General features: G+C 49.8%; 2 protein-coding genes and 2 non-coding genes across 5 annotated transcripts in view; 3 read left to right on the top strand and 1 right to left on the bottom strand.

Moving 5' to 3' along the window:
* Nucleotides 1-843: 843 nt before the first annotated feature.
* On the bottom strand, nt 844-7,295 carry SIRT4 (sirtuin 4). Of its 2 annotated transcripts, XM_031047847.2 has the most exons (6): nt 7,058-7,143; nt 5,331-5,551; nt 4,298-4,803; nt 3,338-3,632; nt 1,989-2,191; nt 844-1,605 (listed from the first exon to the last, which is right to left on the bottom strand). In XM_031047847.2, the coding sequence occupies exons 3-5, from the start codon at nt 4,795-4,797 to the stop codon at nt 2,027-2,029; spliced, it is 960 nt and encodes a 319-aa protein (XP_030903707.2). In that variant the 5' UTR covers nt 4,798-4,803; nt 5,331-5,551; nt 7,058-7,143; the 3' UTR covers nt 844-1,605; nt 1,989-2,026. The 2 variants fall into 2 exon arrangements, with proteins under 2 accessions (XP_030903707.2, XP_012984144.2); XM_013128690.3 differs by lacking the exons at nt 5,331-5,551; nt 7,058-7,143 and adding an exon at nt 7,262-7,295.
* Nucleotides 7,296-9,266: 1,971 nt separating this feature from the next.
* On the top strand, nt 9,267-9,407 carry LOC115946307 (U4 spliceosomal RNA). Its single transcript, XR_004080409.2, has one exon. It is a non-coding gene; the product is annotated as a U4 spliceosomal RNA (small nuclear RNA).
* Nucleotides 9,408-10,061: 654 nt separating this feature from the next.
* Nucleotides 10,062-10,202, top strand: LOC115946306 (U4 spliceosomal RNA). Its single transcript, XR_004080408.1, has one exon. It is a non-coding gene; the product is annotated as a U4 spliceosomal RNA (small nuclear RNA).
* A 2,750-nt stretch (nt 10,203-12,952) lies between these two features.
* The window catches only part of PXN (paxillin), a 46,660-nt gene continuing 43,560 nt past the window's right edge, over nt 12,953-16,052 (top strand). Inside the window, exon 1 of the mRNA XM_034068351.1 lies at nt 12,953-13,020. Within this exon, the coding sequence (XP_033924242.1) occupies nt 13,008-13,020 (13 nt within the window). The 5' untranslated portion in view covers nt 12,953-13,007. The remainder of the gene's footprint in view (nt 13,021-16,052) is intronic.

Raw genomic sequence — 16,052 nt, 5'->3', positions numbered from 1 at the left:
TACTATGCTAAATATGGAGTGATTTCTGTGAGCTTTCTTCACCACCAAACAGTGGATACCCATCTCATTGGAAAGTGAGATCTCCATTGAACAAGAGCAGGATGCAAGTAAGGCTTCTGAACTTACCTTGCTTGGCTTCTAAATGAAGCCATCTCTCCTCTGACCCATAATAACCAGATATTGAAATGCATTAGGTATCTTAATTCCCTCTACCTTCTGCAGAAACTGGGTGTCTCTGTATCACTCAGATGCTGTGCTTTATTTCCTCCTGCCTGGCATGGATTTGAACCAACAGCAAAGCAAAAACAAACTCTGCATGACATGGTTGGTTGTGCTTGCTTTGCTACTTGACCTTTCAGCAACTGACTCTGGCATCCTTATTTCCAATTGCTTGTTATGGTTCTTGTCAAAATATTAATACAGGACATGTTATGTGGAGAGGGACATCTGGAAGACCCCAACAATTATTCTTCTTCATAGCCAGGAGGAAGTGGTAGATTTATGCAGAAGGTCAGGTCACAGATTGTTACAGTTTGAGCAAGATTCTGTCTTTTACCCCATAAATGGTTTAATATGGTTTAAATTACCACCCTAAGGAGTAAGAAAAAGTGGTTACCCAGTAGTGAGGGATCTCCTGTTAGGAGTGTGGAAAATTACATCTATTAATACTTTGAGATTATCTCCTGAGGGAGACCTATTGTATAGATTTAGCTGTATTTTGCCTTTAATTCATCAGCTGTTAGTAATTACGTCCTACATTTTGCAGTGGAAAAAATGAATCTGAACTGACTGTTGAGACTATACTTAAATCATAGGAGGGAGAGGAAATTACAATACAAATAGTATCAATCTTGTAAACAATTTTAATTCACTATTTAAATATTCATTAATTAAATAACATTTTAAAGAAGTGCATTCTGGAAGACATAGCCACACTGAAAGCAGTGCTGGTCAAATTAGCTTAAAGTAACTCCTCTGGCATCTCCCCAGTATGTGAGTTTTTAACAGTTCAGGTAGTAAGCAGCTGAGCTTGTCAACTGCCAGTGGAGAGAAATGCTGACTCCTTCCCAAAAATGTCAGCTATAGCCTGTGCTTTTAAATAGTATCTTACAAGAGCAATATTCTTGCTCAGCTTCTATTTTGAACCTTTCTTTTTTATTTTAATGACAACTGCAGTTCCTTTACCTTCTTTTCTTTGCATGCTCTACAGTTTCCCACTAGTGGTACTGGATCCTCCAGCAGACCTGGTGGTTTTCCACACTGCCTGCCTGTGCTATAGCCTCAAGTTACCAGGTCAAAATCCCTGTCCCTTGTTCTTCCCTGGGGACAGTTATAAAAAAGGCAGTTTGTTATCAGATACGATCGTGTGATTATTCTGTCCCAGTGATTGAAAAGGCACTGTTTACAATAACAAAAGTAACCTCAAAACCAGAAGTTTTTTAATTATCATCCTCTTTCCTGGTAAGTGCAGACGGTTTAAATGGAGAAAGCTGGTCAGATTGACATGTGCGGGGCTTGCTGCCCTCTCCTGGTGCTATCAAGGACCGTACGTTGGATCTCAGCTGCCTTTTACATTGAGGTTTTCCCCTTTTAAGAGGATGAGTCCTGCAGAAGTGAAGGGAAAAAACTGCTTTATAGGTGGAATGGATTCTTTTAAACAGCAGTGTTTTGATGAGGATTAACTGGATCAATTCAACCAGGCAGAACTTTTGAATTGTCAGTTGCAAAAGCAAGAGTACTGATCATGTTCTCTAAATCTGCAGATGATCCCCTGAAGGTTTCTGATAGGGATAAATGGATTGGAACTCAACGCTGCTGGGTCTTCTGGCTACTCTTGCTCTATTTTCTGGTAACGTTAGCACTTAGTATGCTTTTTGTTTAAGATCATGAAAAACAGTATCAAGGCCCATCAGCACATCTCAGTCTCAGCATTTGATGGGAAGCCACCTTCTTACCCTGTAAGGTGACTGACCAGGGCAGGTACTCACCTTGTAGGAATAATTTGACTCCTGATAGCTCCTGAAGCTCAGCTTGTTGGGTCAGGTGCAACAATCAAAGGCAACAGCTCTCCACAGCGGGCATTCAGTTTTAAGGATGCAAAGTGATCTAACCTTGTGGGGCCAATGTTAAGGATTGCAATTGGCAGCTGCTTATCCCGGGCAGCAAGAGCAAACCTGTAACCAGAGTATACCTGCAGGAATACCAGAAGACAGAATTTCCAGCATCTTAGGCAACAGAACTACAGAAAGGAGCAAGGAAAGTAAAACCAGTTGCTGTTGGCAGTGGGAAAAGGGGCTGTATGTACATGCCGTGTTAGGCAATTGCACTGAGTTCAGGCAGGAAGTCATCCAGGAGTGCACAGAAAAGAAAAGCTCTTAACCTCTGTCAGTGATTTGCAGTTTCATAGAAACTGAAACTTCACAGTATATTGATGGGAAATGTCCTTGTCTTTTAGTAAATCTCTGCAGCAGTTTTTATTAGTTATCACTGGCATTTAAACGCTTCTATTTTGATGGTTCTCACACGGCTCAGCTTAGGTAGGACAAGAATGAACCTAAGGCATTTCAATCATTCCTGTACAAAGGATTATATGCTTAAGAAGTGCAAGTTCAAGGAATTTGTCTCCAGTATCCTGAAGCCAAGAGAATCACAATCAGGCAGCCTTGGTTTTACCTTGTTCTGGGAGGTGTTAAGAGTATTTTTTAATGTAGTAGAACTTGTTCCTGGAAAGAAAATGCTCTTAGACAAACTCTATTCCAAAAGCTTCCACAGGTTAAACAACAGGGGTTTCTAAACTACCTTACCTTATAGATAAGAGGCTAATGGAAAAAACACATTGTGATACAAAGGACAATCCCGGAAATCCTAAGAAGAAAGCAGAGATATTTCTGCTCTCTTATTGAGCATTTAATTAGGTATTAGAGGACCCAAAATCTGGTATTTCACACAGTGTGCCATGAGGCCCAGAATGCTGCCAAAAGCTAAAAAAACTAAGCACAAAGATGTGAGGTGGTGGTATCTGCAGGACTGAATTGTATCAGGCATCTTGGCTTTAGGGACAATTGTGAACCTACAATGTCCTGATGGAGGAGGCACCAGAGAGAGGTCTGAATGGAGTTATTTCCAGCAGCATAAAGTAGACTGGCAACAGTGACAGGGAAGCCCAAACAGGCCAACTGTAAAGCCAGATCCCAACCAGAGTAAGTGTAAAATACAAAGAAGCTCTGGAGAGGCTGTTTGGATCCACAAGCCCTAGTCCTGAATTGTGGAGCAAGGATTGTTGCAGGCAGAGTACCACAGAAACAGGAAATGCAGCGTGTGAGGAAAACCTACTTACCTGCATAGAGGATCCTGCCACCAGCATGGAGTCTGATTCTGCCAGGCGCTGGTGCACAAAATTCACTTTCTCTGGGCAAACTGTGTCTCCAAAGAATGTCACGTCGGGCTTCAGGATTCCACCACATTTACAGCAGGCTGGGACTTGGAAATTACACACTTGCTCATCCGTCAAGAAGACATCTCCATCTGGAGCCACACCGAATGCTTCAGCTTTCCAGGTAGGATTCAGAGCTTCAAATTGCTCCTGAAGCTCAGAGCGCAAGATTTGGTCTCCACAGGCCAGACAGAAAACCCTGAAATTCAGAGGGAAGTCTTAATGGAGAGTTCCACATGAGCTGAAGAGCTGGAGCCTGTAATTTTTCCCTTAGTAGGCCTGGAAGGTCTACTGTCATCATTCACATTTATTTACCAAACAGTATAGGTCAAGCAGCTGTCTTTCTACCTCCCATTGTTGCTCTGTAGGAATGCTCTTAAAAGAAGCACTTTGAACCCTACTGGGATCCTCTCTCCCAGTTCAGGATGTGCTTTGGCATCTGGAAACTGTGTGATCACTGCCAGGCTGTGGTGGCCCTTCTCCAGCCCACTCATCCTGTGCATTTCTAGCACTATCATGCTGCTTAGCCCTGGATAATCCTTGTGTCCTCAGGATCCCCTTGTCCCCTTCACTAAGAGAACATTTGTTGTAGCAAGGAAAGGGGAGTTTCTGACTGATTCAGGCTTCAGGGGAAACAATCCAAACAATGCTCTAACAAGACAGAGTACTGGTCACGTTTCTTAAATACTGTGCTGAGAACAGCACTGTTTTGTGATCTTTTTCTCTGCCCCAGCCTAACACCACCTTTGAACAGGTCATATTCAGGAACATAGGAGGCACAATGTCAATGCTTTCTCGGCAGCTAGCACAGTCACCCTGAACAAGAGACTGGAGGATCAAGCATCATCTACCACCAGACATTACCTGTGTGTGCAGCCATGCAGCTCTGTCAGGCGCTGGCTCCCAGCTTTGGTGTGAAGGGCATCCACGTTCTGAGTCACCAGCCAGTGCAGCTTCCCCAGCTTCTCCCAGTCTCTTAGGACCAAGTGTGCTATGTTTGGCTGGAAGGAGGAGAACTGGGGCCAGCCCACAAAGTTCCTTGCCCAGTACCGCTGCCGGGCATTGGCACTCCGGATGAACTCAGCATGTTGCATGGGCCGTCTGCCTGTCCTGGCGTAGAGCCCAACACCTTCAGAGCGGTAATCTGGGATCCCTGATTCAGTCGAGATCCCAGCTCCAGTTATTACAAACAGCCTCTTGGAGTTAGAAACAAAGTGCTGCAGCTTCTCTACTTCTATAGGATCTGGGGGAAGACACGTTGGCACAAAAGCCAAGTTTGGAGAAGTTCTGGATGCAGAATGGGATCTGAAATTATGGAAGCTGATCGTTCTATGTACTCCAGGCAACTTCCTAGCAGAGAACATGTTCACCTAAAAGTCAAGAACAGAACACATCGCAGGTAAAAGAAAGCAAAGTGCATGTCCTTAATTCCACTTTCATGGGATTTTCCAGAAAACTATGCTAAGTAGTCTTTGCTTTTTTCTTTTTTTTTTTGGTAAAAAGCCCCACAAATTATTTTGGAAATGTTAAATAATTAAAAGTCCACCCTCTCAGGACAGTGTTTGCATGTCCCTTTGACTGAGGGCAACACTGAGGACTACTCAAGGTACAAGGACAAAGTCAGTGCCCCTGACTTGCAGGATTCCCACTCTTGCATCTTGGTGTGAAGAACAGCTGCCAAAGAGGACTTGTGTAGAGCCCAGAAAGCCCTGAGCATGCAAAGTCTTTCCTAGGTACATGCAACAGGGCAGAGAAGAAATGGCAGGAAGGCCAAGGACCCAACCCCAGAGGCACTCTCTGGCTGGTTCCTCCCCAGAAGACCCTGGCTCCGCTTTCTTTAACATTCTTCCTGTTCCAATGCAATGCATGTGTTGTGGGAGGGAAAACAAAAACCAACCTTGAAATACTGATTTTCAGGACAAAGACCTTGACTGGAGTTACTCCTGGTGCAGAACAGTCCTTGAAGTGGAGCTGCGGATGATTAGGACACTGCCTAAACGCCTCTGATACCTCCTGCTTTGTGGGTGCCACCTCCCCAGAGTCAGTGGAAGGTGAGGGAACTTTGCTTCTCCAGCAGAAAACAGGGACTGTTGAGAAAGGAGCATCACCCAAATGTGCCTGGCAGGTAGGAAAGGGAGAGATATCCTGCTTTAAGGGAGGAATGGTATGCCCTGTTGGGGGCAGGCAGGATGACTTTGACAAGTAGCCTGGAACTGTGTGCAAGACCTGTTGTGACAGGAGTGGATTGGTTTGGAGCTTGATTTTGTTTGGTTTTTCTAGCAGTCTGCAGTTCTCCTTTCTCCCTTTCACTCTTTGAAAACTATTTTTCTGTGCCTCTCTATGGTTTTGCATACAAAGTACAAAATGTGTGGAAAGAAACAGTACTGAGAATTGGCTGCCTGGTATGTTTCCCTCCCACCATCTCCCTTAGCAGGGGGGCTTGTATGAGATCTGGAAGATGGAGGATGAGTTTAATTACTGATAAAAGGGGGTGATCTCTAAAGAGCTATTTAGGCACCTGATAGTCTGGTGCTTAAAGCTAGCATGGTCGTGTGGGATGACTGGGTGCAGATTCATGTCACTCCTGCCCTCCTCATCACAGATTACTGGGAGGACACCTAAGGGACTGGCTCTCACTGAGAGCCCTCAGCCAGCCTCAGATCCCCTTCAGGTGTCACAGGCAGTGGTCTGAAGGAGGGCTCTGTGCAGCTTGTGAGCTCTCAAAGCAGGTGGGCTGTTCCATAGGTGCTGCCTATAGGAAATGTGCAGTGCCTGTGAAGTCTGGGGCATCTCTGAGAAGTTGGAGGGATTCAGGTGGTAAGCTTACTTATCTAAAAGGCTGCACCAAAGTACTTTTGATGAAGTGTGCTTCAGTGCCTGGATGGTTTTTAGACTCCTGCTGTGTTTAAATGGCTTTGCCTCAAGTCCCCAGTTCCCCTCAAGTACCAGTTCTATCAATAAATGAAGCGATATTTAAATACACTTAAAGTTTGGGTGTTCAGCTGTATCATGACACTAAATTGATGCTAGTGTCAAAGAGCAGGTTTGCCTCCGTTAATTTCCTGTTCTCAAAGCTTTGTGTCATCATCAGTTGAATTACAGGGAAGATTTGACTTCCTCCATAGTCTGAATTACTTTTTCAATCTAAGCAGTGGATTCCATTCCCAATTATTTTTGCCTTGTGTTGTTGTTTCGCGAGAGTTGTGGTAGGCTCTGAAGAGGCTTAATCTTCCATCTGAGTTAATTAGAAGGGACAAAGTCTCCCCCAAACCCTTTAATTTGCTTTGAGAATACCTTCTGTCATGATGCTCTCGAGGCTATCGAGGCAGTTTGACAGTATTTAAATTGCTATAACTGCTGAAAACTCTCCTGTCCCTTTTCATCAAAAGATCTCTCAGAAAGAAATGTTCTGAAGGGAATGAAATGGAGACTAAACATGGGTCTGCCCACAAGAGGAAAATAACGGAAGAATTTGAGAGCTGCTGTGAAGTGAGGAAGCAGGGCAGCATAGGAGAGAAAACACAGAGGGCTTCCTGTGAAGTGCAAAGCTGCTTTTAAAATGAAACTGCTCAGATTATAAAATAACAACTGCTTTCTATAGCAAGAGAAACTCTTCCAACGCACCTATCGAGATCTGAGGCTGGCATCCAAGGGGCTCCACAGGCAAGAAATAAACACGTTCCTAGCAATGATGCCAGGCCAGAAGTCCAGAGGGGACCCCACATCATCCCAGTCTCTTGTGCTGTAATAATGACGGAAGGTGAGCCTGACTCGAGCACGTGTAATGGAATGAGTGGAGTGATAGGGAAATAATGCCCCAAATCTTACCTTCCCTGACGCCGCCGCGCACTGAAAGCGCCGCTCCGCCGGAAGCAGAGAGCTCTGGGAAATGTAGTTCATGAAGCAGTTAAGCCCCAAGCCCAAAGACTACAATTCCCATGGTTCAGATAAGGAAAAACCCCGAGTTCCTGACACCCGACAGTCACGCTGAAAGGAGGCCAAGAGCTTCACAGCTGTCCCCAAGGAGACACAAGGATGAGATCGGATTTGATTTGTTACAAATGCGAGTGATAGCTTTGATAAAATGCACTGTAGATTTTTGTCCTTGTAAAAAATGCATTTCCTTTTCACTGACACTTTCAGGTCTAAAATGTAACTAAACAAATAATGGGAGAAAAATCCACCGAGGGCTGTTAAGGGCATCTCTCCCTGTGCAGGAATTCCCTGAGATGTCAGTTGTTGGAGGCTCTATGAGTTACTGGGCTGGTACATTTGGCCTGCTCTGGTGCCCTCCTTCGGTACCTACACTTGGCCTCGTGAGAGATGGACCCATCTGGCAGTTCAATGGTCATAGTTAAGCACATTTAGGAGACAGGAAAAACATTTGGGAGACATGTGGAAAGGGCCTTTGGCAACAAGGATGGACAAATATTAAAACCTGGTCCTGCAGTTAGTGTGGCCAGACAAAACCTGGGAGCTCAGCGTGAGGCAAGTGACCTCTGCTCAGCTTTCAGAGGAGGCATGGGTGAAAAATGGCAGGGCAGTTGCTCCTCTGGCCTGGCTGGACCTCTCCCAGGGCACAGTCGGGCACCCTGAGCCACTTTGGGATTCAATTCTTTGTCCCCATAGGGCCTGTGCTGGCTGTGCAGTTCAGGATCTCCTTCCCAGGGAGTCTATCACCCATTACTGCTCTGCTAGAGGTGAGCAGCTTCTGGCTGGGTGAGACAACCCCATGAAACCTGACAGCAGGTGGAAGGGGAACTGGAAGTGTGAGGTGGAGGTAGCACCTCTCCCTGGAAGTGAGCTGCTGGATCAGTGCAACCCATCTTTGCAGAACCATACCAATTGCTCCTGCCCCTCTGTGCCTCTTCAGTGGAGGATGGTGGTGGGATTTCTTCCAGTGTTTTCCAGCTGACCTAGTTCCTTCCTAAGTGCACAGAGGCGGCTGCCTGGGGTGGCTTCACTGTGTCCTTGTGCGTGCGTGCCCCATGGTGCTGTGTACACACTGTTGGTCCAGGCCAGCACTGACACCACAAAGATGGTTTTTAACTACAGGGCTTCAATAATTGCACTATAAACTGCACCAATTGCTTGACAAGAAGGGATCTGGGGGTCTTTTTCTTCCCAAAGGAGTCTTACTCTTCTGAAGATCTGAACAGGAGGAAGTCCAAACTGCGGCATTGTGGCAGCTCGGTCCTGGATCCTCACCTGCCTCACACACTATGTGCCCTTGCTGATAACCCGACTACTTTTCCAACGCTCTCCCCAAATGGCTCGTGCCAGTTGGTTCAAAACGTTGCAGGGATATTTAATCCATTTTTCTTTCCTCTTACAGCTAAAGCCCAGAGGACCTGCAGCCTGTGACCAGCAATGTGTAATCCTGCATCCTGCTTGCCCAGTGTCAGCCCGGTGGCACTGCCCACCCCCGGCAGTAACGTGAGTGTCGGTAACCGTTAGGCTGCCGGTGCCTGATTTAGATGTTTAAACGTGTTCCCAAACTGTAGGGCGGTGACATCGGGACAGCTCCGGAACCCCGGGACCCACCTCCACGGGGCCGGGGGTTGGGATGGAGCGGTGTGATTTGGCCACTCCCGACGGGCCGGGCCCCTTCCCCAGCGCTCATTACCATGGTGCCCTCCCGGCACCCCCTGCGTGCCCCGTGTCGCGGCCATCGGGACCCCCCCGGTGGAACCCCCATCGCCAGCTGCACCGGGAGCGCGCTCTGAGGGTGGGGGACGAGCGTTAGCGCGGGGCGCACGGGGCCGCGGCGGCGCGCTCTGACCACGGCGGCGGGGCGGCGGCGGCGGGGCCCGGCAGGGCGGAGCTAACGGGCAGCTTTGCGCAGTGGCAGTATCGTAGCCTGTGAGGTTAATCCGAGGCGCGATTATTGCTAGTTGAAAACTTTTCCCAATACCCCGCCATGACGACTTAAAATATAGTCGGCATTGGCAATTTTTGAGGGCCTCCATGGAGGCAGCTTGCACGTGGTTAATGGTAGATGCAGTAAAATGGGGATTGCAGTAGGATTCCCACGGAACGCTTAGGGCTGGGCAGGAAATGCCGGGAGAATGGCTCAGGCTGCACCGCAGATGCCGGGTGACGGCTTGGGCCGGGCAGGGGTTACCCGGGAAACAATTCTGGCCGGGCCGGCAATGCCGGAGGAAGGGCTCGGCATGGGCAGGGGATGCCTGACGAACGGTTCGGGCAGGGCAGGGATGCCGGGTGAACGGCTTGGGCAGGACCGGTGATGTCCAGGGGAACGGCTTGGGCAGGACCGGTGATGTCCACGGGAACGGCTTGGGCAGGGGATGCCCAGAGTCGCAGTCCGGGGTACCCCGGGATCGCGCTGCAGCGAGGATCCCCCGTACCGCGGGAAGTTGCCCCTCTGACGTAACACGTACTTTGCATATCCTTCCCATCAGGCTTCGCGGCCGCCCCTCCGCTCAGCACGGGGACGGGGGTAAACGGAACTCTCCGTTACCGGCGGCGCGAGACTCAGCGGCGGGCGGGGACAGCCCCGTGCGGTGTCCTGAGGACGCGCGGAGCGGGCGCGGGCGGACGGCGCAGCTCACCCCGAGCTCAGCGGCGGCCCCGGGCCGAGGCGCCTCGGCGGCAGCAGAACGGAGTCAGCTTTGCGCAGTGGCAGTATCGTAGCCAATGAGGTTAATCCGAGGCGCGATTATTGCTAATTGAAAACTTTTCCCAATACCCCGCCATGACGACTTGAAATATAGTCGGCATTGGCAATTTTTGACAGTCTCTACGGAGACTGAATCTTGTGGTTAAAAAACAGACAAAAAACAGCAGCAACAGAGCTGTAGTATCATCACTTAGTGCTTAGTAAGTCTCGGGGCGTGTTACTGGGGCAGCCAAAGGCTTTTGTTCTCTTTCGGTCTTCAGGTCCTGCCAAATCACGGTACGAAGGGCACGTTTGCATGAGATGCTCGGTTCTGGCCTTTTACTTCCAAAGCTACGGAAGCAGGAATCGGGCTGTGAACACGGGTGCTTGGGAGAAGGGTTGCTCGTGTAGCTCGTGCTGAGGAGGATCTTTCCTCTTGAAGGTAGTTTTGGCAGCAATTGGAGGCATTTCCCCAGCACATCAGTGGGAGGGAAAGTCGGAGTCGTGCTTGACTGGCTCCAGAAGTGCTCCAAAAGCTGTTGAGGATCAGCTTCCAGTGCACAGTACCACAAGCTCCATTTTGTAGGGATTTGTTAATGTATATCCATTGATACCACTTGCTGGGGAAAAAAAAAGGCTCTGTGTTGTTAAAGAAATCCCAGACCTCTGGAACAAGCAGCTGTGGGTTTGGTGTAAAACCCTATTACATGCATAAACCCCATCCATTTCTAATTTGCAGCTGTTGTCGTTCTAATACCAAAGCAGAAAGGAGGCTGATGACCAGCTCCTTGGGCTGAAGCTCCGCTGGAGCTGGAAGCAGCTGCCCTCAGTCGTTCTGTAGGGGTTTAATCGAGCTGGTGCTGCTGGCAGGTCACCTCTGAAGCAATCTGAATGTATATGCTATTCAGATGTTCCTGCCCTGCTGCTGGTAAGACCCATAGCCAGGCAGCTGTTTTACACTGGAACTGGGCAGAGTCGAAAATGTACTAATGACCATTAATGTTCCGTCTTTATCAGGTTTATTTGTCATGTTCAGCTGTGCTGAGGTACACACAACAGTGGCCCAGAGGTGACAGTGAAGCCTCATAGACTGCATTTCATAGAGTCACAGACTGATCTGGATTGGAAGGGAGCTTAAAGCTCATCCAGCTCCAACCCCTGCCGCGGGCAGGGACCCCTTCCACTGGAGCAGCTGTTCCAAGCCCCTGTGTCCAACCTGGCCTTGAACACTGCCAGGGATGGGGCAGCCACAGCTTCTCTGAGCACCCTGTGCCAGCGCCTCAGCACCCTCACAGGGAACAACTTCCTGTGATGTTAGGATCTTCCTGTGATGAGATGAATGTCTAATTTAAATCTCTCCTCCTCCAGTTAAAAACCATTCCCCTCATCCTATCCCTATTTGCTCCTGTAGAATTTGTTCCCCCATTTGTACTTCATTACTATCAGTATCAGTGCTGATAAAGAAGTGCAGCCTCTGGACACAACTATGCAGCCTTATACACCGCATGAGAGGGTCGGAGAGAACAGAACAGTCCCTTAAAATAATACTTTAAACTTTGCTCAGGGACCAGCACAGGGGGTGTTGGGTGAGATCCTGGCCTTGATGGTGAAAGCCTTTGCTTATAGTGGTCTTGTACTTTGAGCTAGGTAAGGCTGTCATTTTCTGAGAAGTTCTGGATTTACAGTAAAACTCGGAATGAATTTCCTGGAGGCTGTTGATTATTCACAACTTGACTGGGACTAGGGAGGGGATATTTCCATGCCCCCCTAGTGATAGTTCTCATTATAGCACATGTTAACACAGGAAATAACGATGTCTGTTGGATTGTGCTAGCTGGGGAACTGGGTGTGTTTGTGCCTAGAGTGAAAACTGAAGCATCAGAGGTTGCAAGCAGCTGACCTCATGTTCTCTGCCGTTATGGGAACGCGATCCCGTAATCTCAGCCCGGCAACAGCACATGTGCTTTTCAGCTCTGAGAACATTCTCTGACTCAGTAGTCATTTTGTAAGGAAAAGTGCTGCAAGAGTCATGTTTCCTGCATCCTTGGCTGTGCCCACACTGATAGTTCACAGCATCTCTCTCATCAGATTAGGAATTGAACATTTGGGCTGAGCAACTGTTTTTCCTGCCATGTCAGCTTGGCTGGGGCACGATGGCAAACATTGGCTCTGGTGGGAGTGGAGCTGTTCTGTGGTTTGGGCAAAGCTGAGGCCTTTGCTGCCTTGGAGTGGGGTTTGGTAGTGGTTGGAAAGAGAAAGCTGGTGGGAAGTGGTGGTTCAAGATGCACTATCACACGATAAATCCAGGAAGGCTGGTATGGTTTTTACACACAGCAAAGGAGAATTAGTTGGTGGCTTTCCTTTATGGTGGTGAGAACTCATGGAAAATTCTTCAGGAAGGTTTTCACCTGCCCAAGTTCCCCTGTGGATTGTGTAAATCATGTGGGGTTTGGAAACATCGATCTGTTGGGGCACAGGGCTTCTCCGGGACAGCCGCACTCCGGCTGACACGGGTACGAACACATCGCTGCCCTCGAGGGGGCCGTTCCCTGTGGAGGCTCCTGCTCCTCCAGCTAAGCCGATGGGGTTCCCGGCCGGGCACCGGCAGCCTCGGGGTCAGAGTGGCTGCTGGCGGCAGGGCAGCCTCTGCCGCGGGGCCGGGGGGAGGGCAGGAGCCGCGGACAGGCCCGGAGGGGGCCCCGGCCTTTCCCCAGGCACCCCCGGCGCTGCTCACGGGCGCTCGGCAGCGCGGCCGGCCCCGCCCGGGACCGCAGAACAGCGTCCCCCGCCCGGGGCCGGGCTGGCGGGTCCCGCTGCCGCCGGCAGGGGGCAGCGCCGGGCGGGCGCGACCCGGCGGGAGCGAGCCCGGGCCGCGGGCACGCGCGGGGGCGGTCCGGCAAAGTTGTGAGGCGCTGAGGCGGCGGCAGCGGCAGCGGGACCGGAGGCACCGGCACCATGGACGACTTGGGTGAGCTCCGAGCCGCGCGTGCTCCCGCCGCGGGTTGGGGGGGGGCAGAGCCCCGGGCGGACCCGCGACCCCCCCGACCACGCTGCGCCCCGGGGCTCGGGCCGGGCCTGCCGGCGCCCGGGGACGTGTCGCTCCCCGCCGAGCGCGCAGGGCCTCCCGGGTCTCTGCGCCGCCGCCCGTCCCCAGCGCCCTCGGCCGGGCTGCCCCGGGGCCACCGCCCCAGCCCGCGGTCCGAGCCGTCGATGTTGGTCCCGGCCGTGCCCAGCGCCCTTCGGTCCCGTACCGCGGGGGCTCCACGGACGCCTCCTGCCCTGCAGCTACCGCAGCCTCTCCAGCCTGTGCCTGGGCGAGACCGGTAACGTCGCGTGGGGACGGAGCGGTCCAAGGGAGCCCTCGGGGCGAGCAGCGCCCAGCCCCTGCCCCGCGAGGCGCCGGGCTCAGAGCTCAGCCTCCTCCTTTCTTTGCTTCGCCCAGGTGTGCTGGAGCCTGCCAGAACCGTGTGGCCGGGAAGTGTCAGGCAGCTGGGCTCACTGGAAAGATCTAGAGAGTTTGAGTTCCTTTGGTACCAAGCCGGAAAGGGGGTGGATCTGCCAAAATCCCTTGTGCTCTGGGAGACATTAGGGTGGCTGAGCTCCGCTTATGAAACTGATTAAATCAGACACTGGGGAGGGGCCGTGATCCGTTACTTCCATCCTACCTTTAATAGAAACCAGGCGTTCTGTTAAGATATGCTCCAGGAAAATTGCAGTTTTCTTATTGGAACTGGAAGCTCATTGGGGCGCTGGCATGAAGTTGGAGGGCACACCTTCAGAAAACAGACTTTGCATTGGGCTAATGATAAAACATACAGGGCAAGGAGTCCATCAGCTACATGGCTTCCTGCTGAAAGGTGTAGCGTTCTTAGGGAGCCAGACCTCACCCTTTGCCTGGCCAGGTGAAGTAGCTGGTGGTGCAAACAAAATGAACTTCTACTGCAGCTTCTTCTCACAGTTATTGTTTCTTTAAGTGGATGCAGTTCTGTTTACTGCTTCTCATATCCCTGGTTATCTCTGGGAGATTGGGTGCAAGTTTCTAGCCTGTTCAGGAATGTGTTCTTGTCAGAACAGGATTCCCCCAGCCTGTGTGTTGACTTGCTGAGTGGCCCTTCAAGGTGAGCATACAGACAGCATTGTGTAGGGCCAGCTTAGTGTCTCATCTTTAACAACCATGGGAGCTGTACTGTGCCGGCTGTGATTGTTGCATTCCAACTTTCCAGTTGTTCAACCAGGCTAGCACAGTTTCAACTCAGTTGTCCTTTCCTCTGTAGGAAGCTTAGAGGTGAGTTGCAGAGGATTATAAAGAGACCTAAATTTGAGTGTGTTTTATTCTTCTGGAGTGTCAAATGCATTGGCACCACTAAAAGTTGAAGTCATGATCTGACTTTTTGTCTCGGCAACTTGATTTCATCAAGTCTCAGTTACACCAGGCCTTTCTCAATCTTTGTGCAGTCTATAGACTTTCAGTCAAGATCTGATTATCTAATAGTAAGCAAAAATAAAGGAGTGGGACCCTGGCTCTCTAAGCTTTTCTTTGGTTTACAGAATCCATGGAGGCACACTGGCTATTTTCCCTCTACAAGTCATTGTTAGCCCCCAAATTGCTCACTTATTTTTCTAAAGCCATTCAGCATGGGATGCATACACAGGAGAACAATGCTGTGCTGATACAGCTCCCCTGAAACAAGTCAAACCGAAGTGAGAGTTTGTTTTTCTTTCCTCATTATCTATGGGTGGATTATCCGAGTTGTGGATTAACTGTGCCATGGATACAGACGTCTGCGCTGGCTGTGTCCAGAGTCAGGCTGCTGGGGCAGGACTTGTTGGTTCAGGCACAATGCCATGTGGACATAGCTGCACTGCTTCCAGGGCCAGTTTTGCCCCAAAAGTGGTTTAGTGTTGGGCCTGAGCTAAGAGGCCTTGCAGGTTCAGAGTTGGTGTCAAGTAAAATCAGGTTGGCTGTTTCCCCATGGTGCTTCTGAATCTGTGTGGTGCAGAAATCATTAGTGATTGATGGACCTTGCTGGGCATGAGGGCACACCTCACATAGCCTGACATGTGTCTGTCCTCCCTCCGTTTATCAGCAATCTCCTCCTTTTTGATGCAGTTGATCAGTGTGTACTTGTGCACTCTGAAATGGAGGTCCAGAACTATCTCAGTTTCATGCTGTTTGTGCTGGAGAGGTTATGAAATATTATGTGCAAATGAATTTGTGTTGCTTTGGGAATTCCTTTGGAGTTGAAAAACACCCCTTTGTTCCTTCTCTTCCCCCTCAGTGTTGAAGTGGTGTTACACCACACAGGAAACTGTTGGAGAGCTTTGCAGGCAGAGCTTGCGCACCCCATTGAGCTGGGGGAGCCGCCGTGGCACAGGACACGCAGTGCTGGGGACTTGTATAAACCAGAACAGCACGTTGTGGAAAGGGGGGAGGAGATGGGGAGCAGGGCAGCTGACCAGGCTTGTCCAGATTGTCTTCCTCCAGCCTGGAAGGAAGCACGTTGTGCGGGTGTGCTGGAGTTTGACAGGAAGCTTTGCTCAGTGAGTTTGCTGCTCTGTAAATTGGCACAGAGTAAAACTTTGCTCTAAGGACTGAAAATCCTAACTCAGGATGTCCTTCATTTCAGTGTGTTGTTACATGCTGTGATTCCAGGTGACCAATAGTACCTATTTGCTTCAGACAATTTGAGATACTGAGTTAAACGTTGACTTATTCTTGATTCTGTGGTGCTACCTAAGTAGTATGTGTGACCAGACCCATTAGGACCTGCTGGCTGAGAAGGAAGAAACCCAGTTCATGTAGTGTGTCATGTGTGTTCTGTGGTAAGAGGCATAGGAGAAAGGAAACTTTACATTTGCTTTAGTTGGATACTCTTTGATTTTGACTTTGGATGTGTTTTTACAGCATTTTTTCTGAAAGGGGTTGTTTGCAGACCCACCAAACAGAAATGCTGTTGCTTTTATAAGCTTTCTTTTGATGGCTTTGAAATTCTCACTTCT

Source organism: Melopsittacus undulatus, chromosome 12 (assembly GCF_012275295.1).
Source record: "Melopsittacus undulatus isolate bMelUnd1 chromosome 12, bMelUnd1.mat.Z, whole genome shotgun sequence".
NCBI classification, from domain to species: domain Eukaryota; kingdom Metazoa; phylum Chordata; class Aves; order Psittaciformes; family Psittaculidae; genus Melopsittacus; species Melopsittacus undulatus.
Note: the sequence above shows the minus strand (reverse complement) of the source record. Positions and strands in the feature narration are given on the sequence as shown.

What these genes read in the sequence shown, in the direction of transcription:
- SIRT4 (XM_013128690.3), bottom strand. Translation starts at nt 4,797, where the DNA reads ATGTTCTCTGCTAGGAAGTTGCCTGGAGTACATAGAACGATCAGCTTC. An exon ending in CTGCATGGCTGCACACACAG is followed by an intron (nt 3,633 to 4,297) that starts GTAATGTCTGGT and finishes TCTGAATTTCAG; the next exon opens with GGTTTTCTGTCTGGCCTGTG. An exon ending in TGGCAGGATCCTCTATGCAG is followed by an intron (nt 2,192 to 3,337) that starts GTAAGTAGGTTT and finishes GTATTCCTGCAG; the next exon opens with GTATACTCTGGTTACAGGTT.